The sequence below is a fragment of the Andrena cerasifolii genome, chromosome 6 (genome assembly GCF_050908995.1).
Source record: "Andrena cerasifolii isolate SP2316 chromosome 6, iyAndCera1_principal, whole genome shotgun sequence".
NCBI lineage: Eukaryota > Metazoa > Arthropoda > Insecta > Hymenoptera > Andrenidae > Andrena > Andrena cerasifolii.
Genome location: NC_135123.1, coordinates 13439169 through 13465079, shown reverse-complemented (window position 1 = coordinate 13465079; position 25911 = coordinate 13439169). Strand labels below are relative to the sequence as shown.

The window sequence follows — 25911 nt, the reverse complement described above, 5'->3', positions numbered from 1 at the left end:
CTCCCGGCATCCTCTCTCGGCCGCGATTTTTATCGATTCAGAAATGCAACGAATAATCTTCACTCGAAATCGCCTCGTTCCGTGCGTCAGCCGCTTACTCAGCGTCGGGCACAATGCAGCTGGATGCATATTGTATGCACGCCGGCCTACCTTGCATTCTAGTTTTTTGCACTTCCGTTATCCTTCCCCGTGCCTTTTCTACCACAAATAATTAATATTCTCCCAGTAACGAAGGACTGCGCTCACGTTCTTTCATACGAATGCCATTGTGAGGCTCATCTCTGCGCATTCGCCGATAAGGAAACTTCTTTCGCGAGTATAATTACGTTATCGCGTACCCTTCCACCGTGTTCCCGAATCAACTCGCTATCGAGAAACGATCTACGAAACCTCCCTCGAGTGAAGCTATTCAAAGAAAAGAAGCGTCTCATTAAAATCTGCATGCTCGATACCAATAACGCGGCCGTCCAATCGCTACTGAACCACTCGCGTCGCGCTGTCCCTGTGCAGAGACCAGTTTCCAGGACTGTATAATAGTCGGGAGGGGGATGATGAGGTGGTTGGGCTGCGAAAGGAAAGAAAAAGTCGACAGAGGCAGCGAAGTATATTGTCAAAATATATTCAATGAAAAAATCATCTTGTAAAATTAGACAATCGTTCCATTCGTTACAAGGATATTGATAATAGGAGTGATAATAATAATAATCGCCGTCATCATTATTACCTTGCCTAAAACAGAACCGCTACCGAATGCAATTATAATCCCTACAACCTATAGCGGTGCCTTATGAAACTCGAGGAACGTCCTTTATTTACAACAATTACGTGAAATACGCCAAGGATTCGCGATCGGGCGCGATTCGATCCGCCGTTCTCTCCTCCCCCCCCCCTCACCCTCTCATCCCTGTCTCGCATCATACTCTCCTTTTCCGTTTCTTTGAGCAATAATTATAATTACACGGTCGTTCTCGCGCTCGTCGCGCCCGAATTTATTTATAAATAATATATTTATATTTATATATATATATATATATATATTTATATTTACTCGACGTTAAAACCCAACGTTTCGCGCGACACCAGAGCACTTTTTAATTAACAATTTTTCAATGGCTCTCCGCCGTCGAACGTCGCGCCTCGGCACACTCCAGCGAATAATTTGTCGAGACGCGCGTCGGCTCGAATCGAGCCACTCGAACGAGCTTTTGTCACCTAATTCACCTAACGTTAGCAATAATAATAATAATAATAATAATAGTAATAATAATAATAATAATAATAATAGTAATAATAATAAAAATAATAATAATAGTATATATTATTATGTACGTACATATGTATATTTATATGTTCATTTATTTATATCGTTACGTAATACGAACGAAAGTATTACATCTCCCCCCATCGTCCTACCGCCTCGTCCTTCCCCTCTCTGCCACTGGAAACGTTGGATTTTCACACAGCACTGGTAAAGTTTGTAACCCCTTAACTAGGCTTACCTTCAGAACGCTTATAACCAATAAATAGACGTCGACAACTAATTACAAAACGCATTCCGATCGAGGCAATGTCGGGACGCCTCGTCGAACCGCGTGTCCTGTGTAATGCGCGCGTTCCTTCCGCGCGTCTTTCGTGTGTGTTTGTGTTAGTGTGTGTGTATGTTTGTGTTTGCGTGTACGTGTTCGCGCGGCAAAGCCTGCCGAGTACGAGGCCTGCGATTCGGGACAAGAAAAAGGCGTCTGTCAATAGAGATACACGCTGAGCTTCACCGTGCCGGGCTACAATAAATACAACGCTTTATATTCATTCGACTATAATCGACCCTCGATCCGCTATGGTACAATCGCGCGGCCTCCCCCAAACTCGATCCGAGATTTAAAGTCCCCCTGGATCGAGGAGTCCTCGGGTCCGCTTCTCCTCCCGTCGCCGTCGCTCGCCGGTCTCTCGTTACTCAACGTTTCGACCCACGAGTACGACCAGCTTACCGACGACGAAAAGTCTGTCAGCAGAGCGGCTGGAGGAACAGGGGACGATCTAAAGCAGCGGCTGCGTCAGCTAGTCGCCGCGCAGAGGAGAGTAACGCTGCAGCGATCTGCAGGGACTCCAACCTTCCGCTCGTCACTGCGGCGTTTCACCATTCCCGGAGCCACCGATGCGAGCCCCCGGGGACGCGAGACGCTGTCGCGCTCCTTGGTGCGCGACAGGGTAAATTATTCACAGCGTCGCGGCGCTCCGTGGAGAAATGGGAACCGCGGGCTCATCGTGTGGAGAGGGCAGAAGGCTACCCTGTCTCTTTCCCTCGCGTCGAACCCGTGGATCCTCGACGCGGGGAACGCGACCCTCGACGAGGTCCCGGCGCCGATTGGTTCGATGGTCCTGGCCCGAAAGCGGGATTTCTGGGATCACGCGCAGTCCAAGGACGCCAAGGACGCGGGACTGTGCGGTCCGCCGAGCATGAACGGTGGGCTCATCGGCGGCCCTCCGCTTCCGGTGCTGTTCCCATAGAGCTCAAGGTCGCCAAGGGAACCGCCGTCCACCCCGCCGTCGCATTTGTCCGACTTCCCCTCCTGCTTCAGCACCATGCGCCGCCATTTTGCGCGGGCGTTCTGGAACCAGACCTGCGAGCAGAGAGAGAGAGAGAGATTGCAAGTGAACGATGAGGTGTCTGATGCTGGTTCCGAGTCTGATCGAACGCTCGTTGTACTCCCTGTTTACAATAATACACACAAATAAATGCACGACACGACCAATGAACTCTCTCGACTTCGATCCACCGCTCCGAATTCCTCCGGAACAGCACCTCCGAGCCCTCTAACACCCGGAGTCGCGAATACCTCGGAGAGTAGCACTCCGGTACCGGAAAATAGGGATGAAAGAAGCCACCCTTAACCGGAGCGCATCGTTACACGTGACGCCCGCGGAGAAACGCGGCGACCAGGACAAAAAGGAAGGACGACACTGTCGCGGGACGAGGACCAAAAAGTTCGCGCGCCTCGTATGTATCTTCATCGACGGGGCTTTTACACGAGCGCAAGCGAGGAGGGCAGGGGGAGTAATTTAAATGCAACAGCACGCGCGCTGGGCACGTCAGCGGTGGCTGGCCCTGCTAGGATAGCTACATCCTCCGTACAATGCGACAATATATAATGCGACGACACACACTCGAGCACACCTCCCTCTGGCCCTCCCACCTGTTTCGCCTCCACCGGGCTCCCCTCGTGTCGGCTCTCTACCCTCGGTGTTCTCGATAGATAAAAGACGGCTCCGATGCACGGGATCCACAGTCGCCATTTTCAAGATAGTCTCCTCCCCCGCGGACTGAAAGCCAGGAGAGACTTCCAACCGACACTACGTCGGCCTCCCCTTCGTGGTCGAAGCTCGTGTACACGTACGAGTGTTTCTCTCCGCGACGAGTACGGACGCGCGCGCGCGCGCGCGCGCCAGAAAACACGTAGGCGTTTGCAGGCACGAGGGTCTCTATACGTGCACATAGAGACGAGAGGAGAGCGGCGACGAACGCAGCCGCGGCGAACGAGCGAGTATTCGTGCGTTTCGCGATCAATATCAAGCAAGATGGCGACCAAGAACCCTACGCCGCACCGAATACAATAGGCCGGCGAGCTCTCCTCCTCCCCTGGCCCGCCGCATCGACCACGCTGCTTCTTTCCCCTTTCTCTAGATCTTCTTTTAGCTGCCGCCGGCGCCATCGAGTCACCGACGCGTCTGCATGGATCCTGCGGGACCGATCCTGCCCCAGCTTTCGCGCACCGAGTGCCGAGGATCTCCACGGTTTCGAGGATTCCACCCCCTTCGTTCCCGACGGAGCAGGCCCCGTTGCGTGGTTATTCGAGGGGATGGTTTTGTTCCTCGATCTCGGAGGACGCGCCGAGGTGCCGCGAGGGATGCGAGCAGGAGGAACGGGGGTGGAAGGATGCTGCTAGTGTTCCTTCTCGAACACGTAAAAATATAAAAGTAGCAGATTTTGCCACAAAAAAAGAACTAGATTCGCTGACGCTACATTAGACGCATTGTGCTATTTAAAAATAAATTTTAAAACCAAAAAGTAATGTTTCGCTTTGTACAAATTTTGTATTAAATAAATAAATAAATTTACCAGTTATATTTAATATCTATTTTTTCATTTACACAGGTTTTGTATAAACTAGACAGGAATAATCATTTAGTTAAAGTTTTCTTGTGTTTTTGATAAATATTATCAACATTATTCCAAAAATATAATTTTTCCAATATTTCTTTCAATTTCTCGAGAATTCTCAAGAAATATGATCTCATTTCTGATTTCTCAAGAAACAAAAAATATCGAGAACTCAGGAACACTAGCTGCTGCATGCCAGATTTACCGGCGCGAAGAAGGATGCGTGAATGGGGGCGTTGCGACCGCTTCACGATATTTCGCAGGATTAGGTACGCGAGAAAATGTAAGGGCTGGATCCTCCGCTTCGACGGGGGCACGTGTCTGAATGAAGCTTCTACTTACACGGGAGTTCTCACGAAAAGGCAGAATTGAGGATTCAGGAAAGTGTTCTGCGCACCAGTGTCCCTATTGAAATAAGATGAATGTCCCAATTTCTGCTCATATAAGAGATAACTCTTCATAAATAAGGTGTACAAAATTTGTTTGTGATTAAAATTTGCAGAGTAATTGATTAATTCCTTAATAATAAATCAACCAATTCAGAAACTATTTAAGAAATATATTTCAAGACGTTTATCTATTAGTAATTTGTAATTAAATATATAATGCTCTAAATGTTATTATTTCTGCTCATGAAAAATAGCAATGTATGTATTTCCCCAAGCTCGTGCAGCACTCGCGTAAATGTTTAAATAATTTAGAATTATTTTCTTGCAACTATAGTACAAACGTAACGCGTATAATAATAAGAAAAAATACGAAATAATCAGAAATTGGGACATTCACCTTACCTTTCCCCGCTGTGTCTCTATTCCCAAAACCGAAAGCCTCCAAACTACACCAACCTTCCAAACAACTACCGCAGCACAGAAGCCGAGCAGAGTCTCCAAGACGATCCGCGAAACCCTCCATCCTACCAGCAAAAGAGTCCGGCCGCAGCGGCGCGGATTAATTCCCCAAGAAAAAAATTGGGCCTCACCGCGAGGCAACCGGAAGCAATCTCGCCGTGGGCTCCGCAAGACCAGAAGCCCGACGACTAATCGGCCAGAGAAATGGCCCGTGATTTGGGCCTAGCGGTGGCCGCGATAATCGTGGATCCGCGATCGATGGACCGGGGTCGAATCAAAGCGGCCGCCGGGCCCGGGCGAAATAGATTCGCCTATGTAATTTAACGGTAGTGGGTTAACGAGGGAGCGCTCGTTACCACAAAACTTGGTCGACTGGGGCGGATTTTGAGCAGTGGCGGATTGACGGAGGGCCATAATTACGGAGAAAGGCCACAGGCTCGTCGACGGAAATATCGCGCGGCCCATGCGGTTCTTTTACCTCAACGCGCCGCCAGTAGCACGCACTAATTGGGAGAAGCGCGCTCGCGCGACTGGGTAAGCGCGTGTACACGCGTCTCGACGGGCGCGCGGCCGCGCACCGTTCGACCGTCACACGTGAATATTTTTATAGGAGCTGGCAACGGGGCTCATCAGATGGGGGGGAAAAGAATAAAAGAAAAACAATCGAACCCACCGGCTATCCATCTTGTAGCCGCGATTTTTCTCTGCACCTTTTTTACCGAGCTCTGGAAAGCAGAAGAGCCGCTCCGCGAGCTTCTCCCTTCGTCCAATGGGCTGTTCTTTCCACGGGGAACGATGGATATCTGACCGAAGTCTCCGAGAGACTTTCTACCGTCCGCGTTTCGTTTTATTCTCGTACAGAGTCGGAGGCTGTGGGCAAGTATTCGTGGAGGAGACGGTGGAAACCGCTGGCAAAGGGTGTTCTGCGCGTTTTTAATGCTTCATCGACGGGGGTAGAGGGTGGCGGCGGTTGCTTGCAGGTAAGAGAGCACTGTGAGTTCATTAATCGCGGAGATTTTTCATTAATGTTCGCGGGCAACCGTTGTCCGAATAGAAGAAGTCTGCGATCGTAGATAGGAGTCAGCCAGGAAACGGCATGCCAGAGATAACAATTTTGCCCGGCGCTTTTCGCGTGTACTAACAATCCCTTCTATCTTTAACCTCCCATCGAGTGTTCAGCGTTTCAAGTGCCGCAGAAATAAACGTAACGCGGTCGTATAAATTCCAAAGACAACCGCGGCTGGAATCGACACGGCGCGAGCCACCCCAACGATACAATCTGTCCAAAACGACGGCCCCGAAACGTCCCCACGGACACTTTTAGCGTCTATGAAGGGCGTCATGCGTCATTGACGCCGCGCACTAATTGGAGGAGGCCGGACGCGAATATTTTTCCCGCCAAGCGACTCTGTAAATTTCATTTTAATTGCGCGTCGCGACGAGCCCGTGGCAAGCGACACCTCGATACCATCCGGAGCAACGTACATCGATAGCGTTGTGATTCGATTGATTGGGAAGATTGATTAAGAATCGCTGCTGATTAGTAGAATTTGCTGCAGCGAAACTATAGGAACAGTGCTTAGGAACTTGTCGCCATTCGATTAAACGCCAACAGGGCTGAAGAACGTCTAGGCACTTAGACTCTGTTCGAACGTCACCGAGGAAAGCACAGTGGATGAAAGAGCGAGACGTTCGATTGATTGGTAAGGACGGCGCGCTAGTGTAAAGGGAAGGATGACGAAGCTTACCTGCAGCACCCTTTTTGGCAAGCCAGTTTTCTGGGAGAGTTGCTTGAGATCCTTCGCGTCCGGATTGTGATTGATCGCGAAGTAACTCTTCATCGTCCTTAACTGGTGATGCTTGAAACTCGTTCTCATTCGTTTTGTTCTGCTGTTGGAACCAGGTATGCCGGGAGTCGCCGGCCCTCCTCTACCGAACGGCATATCTATGTAGTCCGCGTTCAAATCTGCAACATAAATCCCCAACATCCGGATTATGCGTCTTAATTAAACACCGATGTCGCGGGTATTTTTGAAGCCACCCGTATCGGCTGTATCAGCCAGGGGGATCTTTTCCGGCGACCAAGGGCTGGGCCAGTTTAGATTTATGTTTCGGGTGGGTACGCTGTTCATCTGCTCGCTAACTTTCGCGTCGATATCGCGGCAATTGTCGCTAGCAATAAGTAGGGGGATGATCGCTCGAGGATCACTGCCTTAGTTGCGTTGGAACAAGTGCTCCGAAGTTGATTCAACTGTTCCCTTTGCAGAAAGCCATCGCAATATCAATGCTTATCTATCGGGGAGGGAATGGCTTGCATCGCGAAGCCCTCGTGGTTTCGAAACGCGGATACTCGCCCACTGTGCGCATCCATGGCGAATAAAATTATCGAAGCAACAATTGCGGGGTCTCCTCGATGGGGCAACGCAAGGAACGAACCGTCGGGAAGCGGCGATGCCGCTGGTCGCGACTCTAGCGCTGTTTGATGTGTATCACAGCTCATTAGCTCCTCGAGTGCAAACAAGAAGGGTGATAGCGTATGCGAAAGACCAGTGGATACACGGCCAATTACAACTCTATGCAGCAAATAGTTCGTAGGCACGATACCTCATTCCGGTATACCTATCTTGTCCGAGGGACTCGGCCTGTCCAGGAAGATAAAGCGACGCTTGACAGTCGCCCGGGACGATCGTGAGCCCGAGAGTAGATGAACCGACGGGATCGATAAGATCGAGATCGATACGGTATCGTCGACTGATCTATGGAAGCTCGGAGAGCAGAATCGCACAGTTCTTTTCATTCGCGAGTCTGCTCTTGGTGGCGGAGCTGACGATCGTGCGACTTGACGATCTCGATTCGACTGAGATTCCATAGAGACTCTATGAACACATCTCATTAGAAGAGGACTTGGTTGAGGACCGATTTGGTTCTGTAAGTAAGCTCGAAGCGTAACAGAGTCAGGTTACATTAGCAGCAGGGAAAATGTGTCTAAAACGATCCCCTTAAGGCGTAATTCATATGAAAAATACAAATTGCACGTTATTTAAATAAAAGTAAAGTAGTTTTTGTAAGTTAGTTTATCTACCTTATTATTGACTTAGATCAAATTTAGCTACCCGATGAATTACATTTTTTATTCGCATTTTTGTGCAGGAATACTAAAGGATCATTTTGTACACCTATGTGTATAAAATGATGCCTACAAGGGATCCTTGGGAAAATTAACCCTAGGATCATTTTATATCTACTGATAATGAATAAGACGAACACTAAAAAGCATTGATTTATTTCAATAAAAACAGAAAATGAACTGAGTCACATAATATGCGACCATAATAAATTAAAAAATTTTTAAAAAAATCAAATCTTAGATAATTTTTAGTACGTAGTTAATGAGTTGAAATACTTAAAATTAACTAACAAACATAAGAAAATGAAATCAGCTTCACAGACTCAAATTTTTTCGCGCACCCCCTGGGATTCCTGGGATCATTTTACCCTACTAGAGAGGGATCATATCACCCCAAACATCCAACTCACATTCAGTGGTTGAATATAATGTCAAATTATTACACTAGCTAACGAAACATACATTAAATTATTGTTGAATTGTCAATAAATCCGCGAAAAAAAACAGCTGCCACACTAAGCTGTTCATGAAAAAAGTTACAGAACATTGAAAAAGACCTTACCTTAGATAAAAGGCAGTTATTTCGATTTTTTCTTGTTTATAATACACACAGCGCTGATATTTACATGGCACTTCGCGCGACACTTGACGACGATTATATTACGAAGTAGCACCAGTAATAGCCGCAGAACAGCCAGGGATCATTTTACCCTGAGGGATCGTTTTAGACACATTTCCCCTAGAGGCTCTACTACTATCTTTGCGCAGCATCTTGACTCTAAATGAAGACCTCTCACCTAACCCTCTAATCCCCAAACTCGAAAAAGGATCCTCAACGTCTCATTCGCGAACAAGTCCAGAAATTACCTCCTCCTCGGCTCACACAGACAAAAATCAACGAGGTCCAGCAAAAAGAGGACGGTCGAGAAGCGTTCGAAGAGGCTGGGTGACCTTGCCAGAAAAAAGGCCCAATCGACCAAGGTCCCTTCCTCCCGATTCCCCTATCAAATTATTTTATTCCCGGCGATAAATTCTCGCGCCTCATCCGACCAGCCCCTCCGCGACCAGCAAAGGGAACAAAATAATCGCCCAGTCATCGGGTGGGTCCCGGCCGCGACGTTGTGGCATCATCCAGCGCCAAGATGCACCGCGCCGCGCACGCTGCGCGACGATCGTTTTCGCCGAAAGAGGGGAAAAAAGGAAGGGACGAGCAACGAGAGAAGTGGGACTGGTCAGGGTGGACGTCACTCCGGTGGTTTTGACCGAGCCACGGGTCCACGTCGGCCTGATGGAGCCGGTTCCCACGGTCGGTCAACAATCGAAATTAAGTTCTCGACGCCCGAGGACGCGGAGAGAAGGAAGCTGCCGGGCGCCGCCCACGCGCGACACGTACACGCTTCGCTGGGATCGGGGATTCGTGAATTTATGTCGCGGCGACAAATTTTATCAGGGTTCGGTGGCAAACACCGCACGCCCACGCGCGCCCGTAAATCACCGGCGACGAGGAGAGTGTCCCGGGGCTCGTGTACACCGCGATCTGACCGCGAGCGCGAGCGCGAACGCGCGCGCTAGAGCGGACCAACAGCGCCGGGCCCCGGTCCGCGTCCGCACTCGCCACGGATCTCCGTGGCGCGGCCGTGGTCGCCGGAGGAATTTTCGTACGGAGCAGCCGACGCCAGATTGCCATCAGCGGAACAACCGGCGGACCAGAATAATGAAAATCCTGGGGCAGGTAGTGGCACAGAACCGCCACGAGCAACGACCAGGCGCGATGATACTCACGTGGAACAGTCGATAACTCACCGCGATCTTCCTCTCGTTTCGCGGTTACAACGCTTTGGCCGGGCGACGGTGCTAAATTAGCCGCGTTACGCGGACAGCTCGTCGTGCAATATAATTAGAAGGAACGTCCACGGCGATATCTGAACACGCGTCGCGAACTCTTTCTGCCCCGGTCGGCTCCGGGGACACCAGGAAGCTGATTTACTGGTGTCCTTTGTGCGCCGAGCGCGAGTCACCGTCGGGGGTAGAGGGAGGGCTGTTGGCTGGCTGCGCGACTGTCTCGAATCTGATGGACACTGTCGCGAGCTGGATGGAGATGATGAATCTGATAGTTCGTTGCGAAAACCGTGGAACAGCTAAGCGTACGAATATTAATTAGGGGCCGAGCTTGAAGTGTAAAGGAAGATGAGCCACGCGGATGATGGTTATGTAAGTTTGTGACAAACTGTAGTTCGATGGAAATGTATCATACGCGGATGAAGTTTAGTATGACAGTTAGAGTTCTCGCGCTACTAATTCCTCGAGATAGGGGGTTCAATAACATTCCGCGGCTGTTGCAATGCATCCATAATTCTTTCATGCCATTAAGCAAATATTTGCCCACTTCACGGTCCAAAAAATTGTATACCAAATCGCCGTGATTACACGCCGGTGCTTTCTAATTGCAAACTTTGATCAATGCGTGACGCACTGTAATCCGGTCTACCCTGGCCTGTGTTTTATTGTAACATATAATTTACAGGAGGCCTAGAAACCTCCGCCGATTCTTCAAAATAGAAGAGCCAGATGCTATCGAAGTTATACGCTAAAAGCACTGCATCAGTGCCTATGCACGCGCATCGCGAATCTTCCTACCACCCCATTTAATTTTCAGAACAAAACCTCACCGCTCGATTTCACGCGAGACCTTTCCCAAGATGCGTAGCAACCTGGATACACATCATCGTTGGTACAAAGTGTCCCTCGGACCTGACGCTATCATTTTACGGAATAGTACGTCGATCACTCACCTATGTTTGCGGTCATAGCTTCCAGATCCTTCGGTTTCCTCTTCCTGGGCCTGCCCTTCTGCCTCGGCGGAGGTACCACAGCGGCGCCATTGAAGTACGGTACTTTGGGGGGCGATCCCGCGTCGGGCACGGATGGCGTGGAGGGTTGCAGCGGCACGGGGCTCACGTGGCTGTGAGGATGCTGAGGGTGCATCGAGTGATGTGGATGCGGCGGATGGGAGGGATGGTGATGGTGATGATGGAGGAATTCTGGCGAGGGGAACGGTTGACCAGGGTAGTGGGGACCGGGCGGGTAAACCGGAACCGGAGGGCTCTGGGACGGGTGAAGTTCAGCGCCCATCTCGTAGTGCAATCGACAGAGCACCGCGCCATCCCTCATCCCGAAATGGTCACCCTTGGTCAGTGGCACGGCGCAGGCGGCGCAGGAGAAGCAACGAACGTGGAACACGAGGTCCCTGGCTCGCATAACCAGCTCCGAGGCTAGGATCGCTGCTTGACATCGGGCGCACCGTTTCATACTGCCGAACATCCTGGAAAAAAAGGGTCGAGGTGGTTAGTCCTGGAGCAGTTAATTCCCATCGCGCGTTGAACGTGTAAAGTCTAATGGTTCTAATAAAGCAATATGTACAGTATGTAACAAAAGTAAGTAAACAGTCGGAGTTCTAGCAAACAAAAGATTGTATCGAAGTAAGTGTTTAATTTCGTAGAACAAAGTATACATTTATTTATTAATATTACACGAGACTACTGAAATAACTGTACTAATAAAATTTTCACTAATTAATAATCTGTTTTAAAAGAAAATAAAAATGCATGATAGGTGAAGAACTTATATTACAAAAGTAAGTAAACACGAGCTAAATAATAAATTAATATCCGCAATGATGACCAATCCGCAATGATGACCATTCCGCAATGACAGTTTGGCTAATCGATCGGGTAAGGAGAGCATGTATTTTCTACATTCATCAATTGAAAATAATTGCCATGTTTTCTCTATTAAATTTTCTAATTCCTTTATATTGCGTGGTCTGTGTTCTGCGACTAGTAATTTTAAGATATACCACATATTTTCAATTGGCGAAAGGCCAGAGCTTTACGGAGGCTATTTCAAAATGTTAAATAAATTTTCTTATAAATGTTTTTTAACAATTTTCGCCATATGAATTGGTGCATTGTCTTGAGACATTTTTCCGTATCGACCTTAAAGAAAGAACGCAAATGCCAAAGAGATATTTACAGGACTGAAAATATATTTTAATAATATATCAACATAACCTTGATACATCGAAATGATTGGTAGAATCTATAAGTTTATAACCTAAAAGAGGTAATTCAAAAATACATTTCAGGAACGGAATACAAAATGAAAGACCAAAGATGTTTACTTACTTCTGTAACCTTGTAATATATATGTTCTAATTAACTTGGTACAATAAACTTAATGCGTAAAAGAAACTTGTGCTCCAAATAGGAATAACAATTGGGGGTAGTCGCCCTAACGTTTGCTATTTTCGTTGCTAGGATACCTAACTCTAGACTTCAGAAAAATCTATTCGAACGATAGAAACTTTCGTGTTTACTTACTTTTGTTACATACTGTACTTTTTTTTAACGCGAAGCTTTCAATGGCTAACCCCTGGTAACATCCAATATCCCAGGCCAGTGCTCCCACCTTCGCTTTGGGTAAGCTTAATTTAGTATCGAGATTGGAATTGATTGCTCGGTTTATCACAGAGGTGCAACGTACTTCGAATCACACTTTCCAATTCACGGCGGAGCGAAGCAGAGGTGCGTACCCTGGATCGAAATGAGACTGAGCTCTGCCACCCCGTTCATCCAGCCCGGACCCCCCAAACCTCCCGAAATCGGCAGGCGATCGCGGAGCCTACTCAAGATCTGACAACCCGTCCCATTGAACAGCTCCGCGAACTTTGCGACACGGTAGATTTTTCGAGCCGAACCGGCCAATTAACGAGCCAACAAATCGAGCAACGTCCGCCGACACGCCGCGTCGGCCATAACAAAAATAACCAAGAAATTATCGTAACTGCGGGATGCAGGCGGCACCCATTTTTCCCCCATTCACTTTAAACGATACAAACACACATCCACGGGCCAGAATGTTTCCCATCGTCCTGATATCCGCCATGTCCCACAGATAGGGTTCCGTTAAATCGAGAAAAAAGGCCGCGGGACGCAGATAAAGGCGACCAGACGAACGGAGAGAGAACGAGAGAGGGTGAAAGAGAGGAGGAAGATCATGGGTGGATGCCAACGAGACAGAGAGAGGGAGAGCGAGGGCGGGAGACACGTAGAATTCTCGTTGATATCGCCAAGGTAAGGAGGGACACGTATGGTAACCGCGGAGGAGCAAAAGGCCGGAAAGGGAAGGAATATACCGATGCAACGGGCACCGTGACATCGCTACTGCATTAGCGGCACCCTGCAGTCTCCATTACCGAAGCCGGTCGACTATCTACCCGACATCCACCACGGCTACCTACCTAACCACCTATCTCACTCTCCACCTACCAAATATATTACGTCCCCTTCGCAGCCGTACTAAAGAATCTAGATAGAGACGTGGCCGATCTTATAACCCTGATCCACCGCGTTCGATCCAGTCCCAGGGGACTGCCTTGCTACGTATCCACACGCGCGCCGCCTCCTCAGGAGGCTGGAAACGAGCGCGCACGAGTTTTCGGTCGACAAGCGTCTGCCTGCACTACTTGCTCCACGGCGGTGGCGAGGCTTCAACGGTTTGACGAAACGCTGCGGTGACAGGTGGATGGCAAGGACTGCGAAGCCTCGGTTATATTAATTCGCATGGAAGATTGAGAATAACTAAGTGATTCTCTAGAATTTATGATTGGATTTCAGGGAGATGGGGACTCGGTGGGTTCTGGAGTTTAGGATTTCCGCGCGATGTGCTTCCTGGTTGAATGGGGAAACTGTCGGTTGCGAGGGAAGCGTTTTTCCTTAAACGTTCCCCTAAATCACGTCACGCACGTACCGCGAGACAATGATTTGGCGGAGATCACAGATATTGACGGAGTGAATGGGGAAATTGCGGGGAAAACAAAAGGAGGATGTGGCTACACGAAATCGTGCATGCATCGTGGAGCAACGATCTCCGCGATCGGAAAACGAGAAAATGGAGAGCAATGATCAGATATCGCCGAGGGAAAAGCATGTCGAACCTCGTGGCATAACGAGTCTCGTTGTTTCCGAATAGAATAACAACTGTGCACGTTCAGAATTATTCTGTGATCTCAAACAAGCAACGTGTTAATTCGATACATGCCCTGGTCTACTCAATGCTGGTACAGAAGAAATAACAAAATGAAATACACTTACAACAGGGACATTCCACGCGAAATCGGACACTTTTTGGAGTAACATTTCGGGTGTGGCTGAAATTTGAATATGTTGTAGTCTTTGGGGATATATAAACATGTCTCAAAGGATTTTTGACAATTTTGAAAAATGTCGATTTTACAGCTGTTTGAAGGTAAGTGTTAACTTTTTTTTCAATAAATTATAACTATAGAAGTAGTAAACGGATGCAGATGAGGTTTACGGCGATTTGTAGAAAAGACATTGAAGTTTTAAGAAAAAATTATTTCAGTAACAGAAACAAATTTTGTTAACCATTTTTGTACAATTATTTTAAACTTCGGCATTTCTCAATATTTTTAAATCATTTTTGTTTCATATTACTTCTTAAACGTCAAACTTAATATAATATTAAAGAAATAATTTAATATGACTTTTTTACACATCAAATGTGTAATTTTATTAAATTTACTAAAAACTAACATTTTAGCACACATAAATTATACATTACTTTATATACAACACTTATGTTTATTTAAAGATATTTACAAAACCTATACATACATAACTATTTTATTAACGATTGTGCTTGTTCGCTAAGTGGAAGTGACTTGATCTTTAGTTCTGGTCTTAAGTGACTAATATAAGGATCCGAAGTTGTCAGAAGCGTGTTGAACATATCCTGATACTTTGCCAAATGAGAGCATTTCCTGTTGCGATGTTGTCTATAATATCTACAGTCTTTATTTCTGCTTTCCTGAGCCTCTTCTGAGAGTGAACCCACAGACTAGCTATTTAATGAAACTACTCACTGCCAAATTCAAGCACGTTAACCCCTCTTCTTCGATCACGTACCTCCCTAACCAGACTGATCCAATCGAATTAAAAGAAATTCCATCCCCAAAAGGAGTCCATCAAACAGACGCGTCCCAGAGCCCCATTCAAGTGTCCACGAGAGTTAGCGACAAGTTAGCGTCAACACCTCTCCACAGTGGCACGAACGAAACAACCTGAGCGCCTATACAAGCCCGCCACTCATTCAGGACTCTGTGTCTCGAAGGTGCAAAGGTTGCAGCGGATCCTGCGGGCAGAGCGGAGCTCTCGACTCCGAAAGGACTCGACCTGGTCCCCAGTAAAACCTAAACCTAATCTAATGGATTAGCCGCAGCTTGGTCCGCAGGACCGTCGAGGGTCTCTTGACTCGAGGCACATTGTTATTGGTTCTGATCCTATTGACAGCCCCAATCCTGCTACACATCCTGTGCGCACAATAGCCACAGTGGCCTGGTTTGCGCCCAGCGGGGCAAGACCGCGGTATTTTCACCTAATCGGATCCGTCCAAGCGTGTTGGGTAATCGACTGGCCCTATTCTGCAACCACAACGGATTCACCTTCGACCAAGGTAGATACACGCGAGCTCCCGAAGCTGCGCCACTAGGAGAGCTTTGTCTCTTCTTCTTTGTTACACGGTGCGTGTATTCCTAAAACTGTTTAGTTATTCGCCGAGACTTGGCGATGCTAGATCACAGCGAATTCGCCTGTACATTAATTTACTCAGAAGCAACGAAGAAGATGAAAGTAACCACCTTGCGGATCAACCAGCAAACACTCTCGCTTCATTAACCCATCACGGCTGTTTCTGCTAATCGCAGGTCTGAACACCTCCGGTGCAAGGGATAGAGGGGTCCCGCGAAAGCGAGCCAGGGTGGAAAAAAATGCCGAAAGAAAGCTGGCCAGCGGCGAACGGTGTTATTCGGCGATTCCTCGCTTTCCTTCCTCGTCGAACGTGTCTTCGCTCGTCGGCCTCCCCACGAGGCTGACCCGGTCGATGGATGAATGAACGAGCTCTCGACGACCGGGAATAACCTCATTCACGGTTTGGATCCGTCCTTCCTCGCACATCCGTGTTGCAGGCGGTGGGGGGGACGCCCGCAGAGTTTTACAAGATGCGCCATATGCGATACATTATTATACAATGTGAGCGCGTATTCTAAGCGGGCACCGGGAGGGTTTCAGGCGTGTTCGACGCTCCTAAACAGAGGAGCTCGGTGTGCCCAAGCCGCCACAAAGAGTCGGAAATCTTTTATATACGCGACTGTACTCGCGGCGGGGACCACTTGCCGCGCGTTCGCACACTCGGCACCCGTGGAGCACGTGGATTTCTCCTCGGCTCTTTCTTCCCTTTCCTTTCCTTCCCTCCTTTCGAGCTTCCTTCGCTCCGGCCCGTCCGTCGGCTTTCTTTCGGGCCCTCCTTTCTTTTCTTCCTCGACGGCCCTCTCCCCCGACCCCCCCAGCTCCTCACCGCCCTTGGGGCCCCACGAGATATGCCCGCGAGGACACGAGCCCCGCAGAGACCGCGATTTCTCACGTGCCGCCTCGGGGAGCTCGCGCCGCGCCGTCTTCATCGGCGACCGTTGCGCCGATTTCAATGCTTCTCCAACTGCTGCGAGCCTCAACTCTTCGATATCAAGGGAATGAACGTATTTTGCACTAAAATGCGCTAAAAATTCACCTCACAACGAAGTGCCACGCGGGCGAAGCATTTAGCGAACGCGTCTGAGATTCCACGGGCTCCGATCTCCGGTCAAACCGACGATTAACGCCCGAAAGTCGCGAGCCCTGGCCAATTAAACATTCCTGCGATTTCTTCGCAATGTAGCAACAAACTCTGAGCCGTCCAGAATGCCGGCTTGAGCCATTGGTCCTTAAATTAACTCCGCAACGTCGTTAAGGCACGGTACAAATCGGCGTGTTGGGGGTAACACGCGAGAGGCTGATCGTAGAAGTAATTAACTCTGCAGCCTTGTCCGCGAGTGATTTTTTAACAAGCGCCTCGCGGTGGTACAGGATCAGAGGACCAAATGCCCCGTAGGTGTTCGTCCAACGACTCTATTCGTTGGTCCAGTCGTAAGTTAAGCCGCGTCCTCGCCACGCTTCTGACAAGCCGCGGTGGGATTAAGGGCCCACGGCCTCGCGCGACGCTGTAAATTATTATTTCCACGATAAAGCCTGTCCTCCTCGGCTGGAATTCCCGTGGACGGCGTAATTAATGCATCTGGCGATAAACGCCCCGCTTCTGTCCTCCCTTGCCGTCGCCGGCGCGGTCTCTCTAATCGAGGAGATTCGACCGATCGGCCTCGTCCACTCGGACGTGACTGGAGTCCGCAAGCGGGAAAACTGTGCCTCAGAAGGATCTTTCGAGGTGTGTCGGATATGGAACTCGCACGCTTCCTTTTCGAAAGTCCTCTGGTTCTTTTTTCTCTCGTAAAGGAGCACGAATCTTCCACCTCCTCTTCTTTCAATTATTTATTAAAATAATTTCGCCTCGTTGCGAATTTCCTACTGCTACCTGTCCTCCCTTTCTTCTTTCATCTTCTTGAAAACTTAGTCCTCGTACAGAATCTCTGTTTCGAACTTAATTTCTTCGAGCTCCCCCAAAGGATCTATGCGCGTTGCGCGAGCAATCGCAGCTCCCTCGAGCCAAACACCAGCGAATTAAGTAACTTATCAAGTGACAAAAGTCACGTTGACGGTGACACCGAGAGTAGCCGAGGATTGGCCCGTCCGAGGGGCAGCCAACACCGGCGCAGCAAGACGCGGGGGATAATATAATGCCGTGATCTAGATTAATGCGAAACGCTGCCGGCAGCGTCCCACGCGCAGCGGTGTCCAGCGTATCCAGCGGTAGGCTGTCGCTACATTATTCATAAAATAAAACACGCCAGCCGACGGACAGACGAGAAAATCAACGAAGATGCAACGAGCCGAGGCGAGCAAGCGTGAGCGGCTGTTACGAGATTATGCGGGAACCATTCGACGGCCATCGCCACCGCTTCCGGCGGCTCAATCCAATAATAGAGCGATACGTCCACATCGATATCATAATTCACCCATTTTCCACCATCCACGATCTATGTTCCTTCTTCCCTCATTGATTCCTCCGAGACTCTAATACTTTACGTTCACTCTGTGCGACAGGATATAAAGGGTGTGAAGTTGTATTAGGTTGGCAAGGATGAAATTTGTAGTTAAGAATATTGCTAACTTTAACAGCTTATTATTTGACATTGGCTTAATATTTTACCGTTCTGTTTTTTTGGCTAGAAAGTTACATATCTCGCCTGTTTAAAGAAATCGTTGTAAGCACTACAAAATATTAAAAACTATTTTTAAAAATTAATTTTGTCGAAAATGGACCGGTCGGAAATTCGCACTAGGGTGCGAAGGGTGGCGGAATCTCGCCCGAGCTGGACACGCCGGCAGAAAGCAGGGGAAACAGCAGTTCGATCTGTAAACCGCGATGCGCAATCTCCGCGCTTAAATCCCGCCGGCTGTCGTATTCGCACGAGGATCCTCGCCAAAGTGGACATAAACATGTCATATTCCCTGTATCAACACCAATAACTTGGCAATGCGAAACAAGTTCCCTATCGCCGTTTCTCATCGCCATTAGCATCTCCCGGGGGGCTCGCCAACAAAGAAGCCCAAAAGGAAAACGTCCCTCGGCTCGCGCACCGTGAAAACCCGCCGATGTGTCGATAAAAGAACGTTGCAACGTTCATCCAGTGGCCGTACGGAACAATGGCCAAGGGGGCTCCGCAATGTTGCAGCGTTACGCAATGCACGTTGCATTTGGTCCGATTACAACCGCGTCGCGTTCTGACTGCAGATAATTGCAATATCGCCGAGCCGAGGGAAGAAAGACAGCCTGAAGCGGCGGAAAATTTGTATCCAGAGTGTCGTTTCGCAGCCTCGCGGCTACCGTTGTTGGGCGATCTAACAAACGCTGGGGTCGATACGGCTGTAACTTCCTAAAGGTACAAGTGGAACAAGATCGAATACGAATTGATCCGTCTCTGAACATGGCCGGGCTGTCCATTTACGAACACCCACGGCCCACCGGGGCAAATTTATTATCCGCGGTTTCTTTCGCTTTAGGAAACATTGACGTCGAGAGGCACGAGAGCTACGGCCGATCTTGCAGCGAAGCTGCGGCGCAGCCTCGACCGCGGTTTTGATTAATGTCGATGCGTCCATCATCCACTCGGATGCTCGGCTGTAGCTGCTGGACTGGTGAAATTATTTATCGGACGATGGGAGTGTTGAGAGTTCGCGGGCTCGCGGCGAGGTATATAGAAAGCTTGCAACTTCTGAGAAGGGAGATTGATTAGTCTTGGCAGCTCGATATATGTGGCGTGTTTGTCTGGAACGCATTTAGGATGTTTAAGATAATTGCGGGCCTAATAGGATTTCCCATGGAAGATTGTTAAGTAGTTTTTAAAGGGCGAAGAAAGCTTTTTAATTATCTTTGTGCCAGGGACCGCTAGAATAAACACAAGCTTAAATGTTATTACAAACTCGATCCTCCGCTTCGGGGAACCATCAGGAAATCCCTCCTAATATCTAAATTACAGAAGAGCCTCGCGCCCCAGCTCTAGCATCGAAAGGAATCTGACTTCCTCCAATAAATTCCCCATAAAGTTTTCTTAAGAAGAAGCTTCAATGTTCAGTTTCTAACCAGCGACCAGTCTGCTCCTAATCACCGGCCATAAAACCCTCCACCGTGATATAATAATCGCGGAATAGCTTTGGGAGCGAGCACCTATCTCCCGGACAGTCTAATCTGATTATTGATCTACGAAGCAGAAGACGAGGTAAAAGGGGAAAAGGAGGCGAGGAAGTCGGCGAGAAAATATAAACTCGACGGGAAGGCACGGCGCAGCGCGTCGCGTGATACGCGGGGTACCTTAGCCAGAGGGTACGTAGCTCATCTCCACCAGCGCAATAAATACGCGCGATTACAATGTTGCGCGGCTGTAATTCAAGCAAGCCCTCCAGCAATCGCCTGGAGCAACAGTTGACTCGAGAGACTTCTATTTCGCGAGGATTATTCGAGTTACATCCCACAGCTTCGCGCAGTTTAAGTAGAAAAAGAGACCGCTGTTCAGACTTCCAACTGGGAACTTCTAGCTCCTAAACAAGGACTAATTCTGCTAATCAAGATTGCCAAACATTTTTTTCACCCAGAAGCTAGCCAGCTTGCTCGACGATTACACGACTCGAGAAGCTACACCTAGAACTGGAAACTCGAAAGGATCCTAGCCAGCTTAGAGACGCCTGTGGCAACGACCAGCGACAATCTAACCATTCATCTGCGCGCTCAAAGGGCACAGAGAACAGGAAGGAGAAAGAAGGGTAGTCGGAGGAGGCCGAGGATCGCGGTAACCCGATACTTTTGCAGGGATGGTTTATGTGGTGACACTCGCAATTCCATGGTGGACACACGACTCGTCGTGACCTTGTGGGGCCCTGCGAGATGGACCCCCTGCCGAGCTACGCCGAATCCTCTTAAGGAGTAACGATGACCAACGGCCCGGCCACTCGTAAAAACTCCATACGAATTCCCTGGCGAGGTGTATGCAGAACGGGGTTTATATGCGCGAACGTGTCGCTGGCATCCTGTACGAATTAAGGGCCATGAGATCTCGCTCTCTGTAGACCAGAGAAGGCTTGGAAGAAGATGAGAAATGGAGTGCAGCTCGAGAAACAGGGTGGAGGAAATCTAGAGTCGCGGTAGCGTCTCGACGCCAAGTACATGAAAGGCACCCTGTATATGTCGACTGTCGCTACCGCTATCATTTACTCGTCGCACGGCTATTCCAACCTAACCTGAAACTTATTTCATTAATATCTCATCACGCCTGCAATATTTTCTAAATTTAAAGGCATTTTTCTTATGTAAACCGCATATAAGCTTTCGAATAAGACCAATTTCAATAAAATCGGTCCATGCATAACAGAGATATCGTAATATCGTCTCATGGATCAGTCGCAAACGGTAGGATTTTTCTTCTGATTCTTCTTCTTCTTATTCTCCAACCAAATTTTGTCGACATAATACGTATACGCGTTACACGCACACCTTCAGCCAAAAAGAAACTAACACATGTTTCGTTCGTCAATCGCTATCTTCACTGTGCAATCTACTCCAAATTTTGACAGCTTACCGTCAAGTTATAACCAAGTTATAAACGTGTTTTTACAAATATGTATCGTTGTACCATTGAATTGCAATCGAAATGCAGTCTCAAACACAAGGTAAGTTGCCGAAATTTGAATTGCGACATATTTGAATATCATCAAACTGTTTTTTATTTGTAACTACACTAAGCGTAAAATGATGCTGTGACTAGATTTGTCCTTAATTCTGTCCCGTGATAATTTGTAAGTTATAATATTAAAAATTATCTGAAGTCATTCCCTATGCAAATTATCTTTGTAAAAAGAAGTGAGATCCCCATAAAAAAACTTCAAAAAAGTAAAAACAAATTACGCCAAGTACATGAAATCAAATAAATCACAAAGGAATAGAAGAGAATAATTATTAGCATATATAAAAAAGATGTAAAACCAAAATGAGCTGCAAGTACATAAAGATGCTTTCCAACTGCGCTTAAGCTGACATAACTACATATAAACAGCTAACATGATGTGTTCATACATTACATTACCCATATCGCGGACATTTTAATAATGTGAAGATAAAATGTAACATCTAGACATTTGCCTAGATGTCCGCGGCCTTGGAAGTCAAATACTTGGCGTGGCCAGGCAAGGTCAAGGTGTCGATGAATAAGAATTATTTAAAAACGCAAAATAATGAAAGTGTATTCATATTGGCAGAGTTTTAAATTGACAAATTATCTGAAACCTTGTGAGAGGAAAGGTATCGATGTCGATCTTAGAATTATTTTAAAACGCAAAATAATGATCAATTGCAGCTCATTTTGATTTCACATTTTTTTCTATATGCTAATTATTATTATCTTCTATTCTTTTCTAATTTTTTTTACTTTTTCGAAGTTTTTTTATGGGGATACAACTGGACTCGTCGAGAACACTGACCAGTCTACCTATCTCCAGAATCTTTGGCGCCACCTAGGTGGTAGAAAAACGTAATAGACTCATTGTCAGTAAGGAATAGTTCAACACTGCGCTGCGTCAAATCTTCTCCAATTTGTCAGGACGAATTCGAGGGGCAGAGGAGATTCGTGCAAGAGTCGCGCAGGATTATCAAGTATTAATAGCGACGGGGTTGAAAAATTGATATGAGGGTAGTTGTAACACGAACGGAACGAGTGACTCCTAGCGGGGCGCCGCTGCCCGTGAATCTGATAATGGCAAGAAGGTATATCGCCGCACCGAGGAGCTATCATTCGTGTTCTCGCTGCGTCCGCTCGCATCCTGTGGCTGATACATGAAGTGTCCTGCGCGCAGGTGTCGCCCGACAAGTACGCCCGGTCCAGCTATCTCTCACGGCATCTACGACATCGAGATATCGTGCTGGTCCCTTTCTTTTTCGATGCTTCAAATAAGGGATCTATTTGTACCCGAGGCGTGGTCGCAATAAGCTCTTTGTTTCCTGTCGTCTTATGGGGATGTTTGAGAAGTTGCTCGACAGAAGACAGCTGATTCTTTCAATTCTCTTACTTTACATCTGCAATTTCTCGAGCTTGTACTCAACAATTACCACAGGCTTCGCGATACCTATCGTTCAACCCCTCGTCGATTCTTTTCCACTTATCGTTCACACTTTCCGTCAGCTCTAGCTTAAAAATCGATCGCCCAACGATCCTTTACCGAGCTAACAAAGGGAAAACACCGCTCGATGGCCCGACAACCGATAAACCCAGCGCAGAAGTCCAAAGGCTATTACACCCCAGGAATGCAGTGTCCCGGAGGTATCTTCGAAATCGGTGCTTAAAGTCCGTTACCCAGCGGCGTCTCTCTCTTCTTTACGTCCCCTAATCAGTTCCCTCGCGGGAGACTCAGTGATTAGACCGCGCCTGAGATAAGAGAAACCGTCCATCGAAGATCGCCCGTTATCTGGCCTGGGATCTACGGCTGCGTCCCCTTGGAATTTCCCCCTGGAATTGGGGGCCCCAGGAACAGCCCGGCTCGTCTGGGACATAAATATGATAGAGTCATGACCTGGACCCAGGGATGCACGCACGGTAGACACGGCGAGCGGCCGCGGTGCGTTGCACGGTAACATAATACGCGTGCACAGCCTCTCTCGCACTTCTGGGACATGCATCATCGGTAGCCGTCCCGGTGTCGCAGTATTTCTCGGCCCCTTTCTCAGATCGTAACACGGTGGAGGCACCAAGTTATGTCCCAGGGTCTCGTTATCGTTGCGCCAGCCGATCTCTGGGGGTGGTTGCTAGCGTTCTGATTAATGCCGCACTCTTTAGTACCGTTGCCTGTTCGCTCCTTCCTCTATCGAGTCCCCGTCGCCACCGTGCCTGTATGTTCAGTTGACTTCGCGGGGGACTGTGATTGGGAGATGATCGAATCGATGGTTCAGAGTGTGGGGGTGAATTTCATGTTTTGTGCTTGGAAATTGTTGTTATCGATCACTTAGAGGTTGGATCTCAATGCTAGGTTACTAATCAATAGTAGAACATTCTTCGGAGCCGCTGACCAAACACGTTCTCAGAGAAAACCTGACGAAGAGAACGAAGGCGCAGCCGAAAATCTGGATTGGGCGAACGGGCTGTCTCAAAACAGGTCACATCTATTTTCGTGAGAATGTTTCGGGCGGACTGGTCGTGGCCACTCGTGCTCGTCCTTTTTCGAGCAAGGATTCTCGCGCGTACGACGCGAGCAGGGGGTTCCAGCGGGTCCCGGAGTCCGCGCGGCGCATCTTAATTATGAGGGCTAAATTATGAGCGAGCTCCCGGCGCTGAAATATTTGTGTGTTCGCCGGCCGAGGGTTATGGCTCAATTACCACTCGCTATTTCCTTTGCGAGCCGTTGATTTAAGGCGACCACTTCCTGCGCCCGAAAGGACGTCCTTTCGTGATCGTTTCGCCCCGACGAAACCGCGAGAAACTCGCTCGATCCACGCCTTTAACGAGCCTACCACCGTTTGATCTTTCTCGATCCATGAAACCCAGCCACGTCGAACCCTTTGCCACCGCTCGTCCTCTGCTTCTTTTCATCTATCTTTGAATCGTTCGCCGCTAATCCAGACAACGCCGCTTCCCCTATCCCGTTTCAAAGCTTATAACGATTGTCTAGCGTGCCTTTGGCGGTTAGGTTTATTCCCGGAGATGATTCCAACGGGACTGGTCAAAGGATCGCGAAGGTGTTGCCAGAAAATTTCGAAACGTTACGTGAAACGATCCCGCGGATCAGATAAAGGGTAATTGTGAACCTCCGAGCGGTGGCCTTCGCGTGAGTTCATCATCGAGGGATTGAGACGTTAAGCGGGAGATCGCGATCGAAATTTAACGCGATCAGATAAGGGCTAATTACACTCGACTTCGGGAGCACGGTCGCATCGGGAGGAAATCGTAAAACTTAGGCGCTCGGTGTCGAGCTGCACGCACCTAGTATCGCGATCTAAACGCAGACATCGCGTAATGTTCAACTTGTTGCTGGTAGATAGCATCGTACAAGCGGAAAATTGTATGATCGCGAAGAGATTCGTGTTGTTAATCGATAATGATGTCACGTGTATCCGATACCTCTGCGAAGATAATTATGTAATTGGAATTATTACCCGAGAATAACGTGGCCTCTAGTGATCGCAGAAGATTCTACGGGACGTTCGGATTAATCTGGAAACAGTAGATCCCCAACAATTCCCGAATGACACCAGCTATGCCAAGCTGGATGACCCAGGAAGGAGAGGAAGGCCGCGGCGGAGTTTCATTCAGCTAATTAGAGCCCGCAGGAAGACAATGTCTGTAGATGAAATCATGAAAGCTAAATTCAGTCATCGGAGCGGCGGCGAGCACGCAGCCTTATCCGCCGAGACGTTTACAGCGATATATACTTTACGACTAATATCCGAGCGCAACGAGACACCGTGCGCACCACCATGTAACGGAGTGTGCGCTTCTAGACGCCGCGGAATCGCGCGAGGGCGTCCTGCCAGCACACACGCCATGCCCACGATGCATGACCACTGCCACCGGCTGGATAGCCAGCCTCCACAAACTCCAGGAAGTCGAGAGCAAGCCCCCGATCCTTTCCCTCCAAGCTTTTCGCCTGGTAATTATTTATTTATTTTATTTTATTTATAAACGGACCGAAGCCCTCTTTACATAAATGTTAAAACTGTCTTTTAAAGGTGTGCGCAGATCCATTAAAGAAATCAATACTATTATAGAGAGTGCTAGAGTCAGCAATAATTCGATTTATTGGATTAATTAATCCATATGTAGATCTGGATTTAAGTGGTTGTAGTCCTGCTCTAGATCTCAATGCGCGTTCAGGTGCGTAGAAATTGATTTGCATAAGAAGAGAGGGACAATCAATATGGTTATTGATTAAATTAAAAATAAAGAAATGGTCGGATATTCTTCTACGTGCAGCTAATGTTTCGAGGTTGACTGTGTTTAATATTGTAGAGTAATCATGATCGAATATTGAAATAGGGTTCTTTAGCTTATATGAACAAAATCTGAGAAATTTATAGTGCACTCTCTCAAGCATGATTTCGCGATTAAAGCGTTTCGGAGACCAGGGTGGGATACCATCTAAACCAGGACCTTTATTGGCATCAAGTTTATTTAATCTGATATAAACGCGTAAATTATGAACTCGTCGTCCTCTGCGCGAGTTTCTCCTGACAGTTAC

The 25911-nt window shown here is 48.1% G+C and overlaps 1 protein-coding gene across 7 annotated transcripts in view; it reads right to left on the bottom strand.

Moving 5' to 3' along the window:
• Window positions 1–587: 587 nt before the first annotated feature.
• LOC143369846 (LIM/homeobox protein Lhx9-like) overlaps window positions 588–25911 on the bottom strand; it is a 103430-nt gene continuing 78106 nt past the window's right edge. For 6 of the 7 annotated variants that reach the window (XM_076814254.1, XM_076814252.1, XM_076814253.1 and 3 more), the window contains 3 exons: window positions 10924–11453; window positions 6753–6970; window positions 588–2618 (listed from right to left, as the gene is read on the bottom strand). In XM_076814254.1, coding sequence (XP_076670369.1) covers window positions 2403–2618; window positions 6753–6970; window positions 10924–11453 — 964 coding nt within the window. In that variant the 3' untranslated portion in view covers window positions 588–2402. The remainder of the gene's footprint in view (window positions 2619–6752; window positions 6971–10923; window positions 11454–25911) is intronic. The other variant, XR_013085511.1, reaches the window with a different exon arrangement.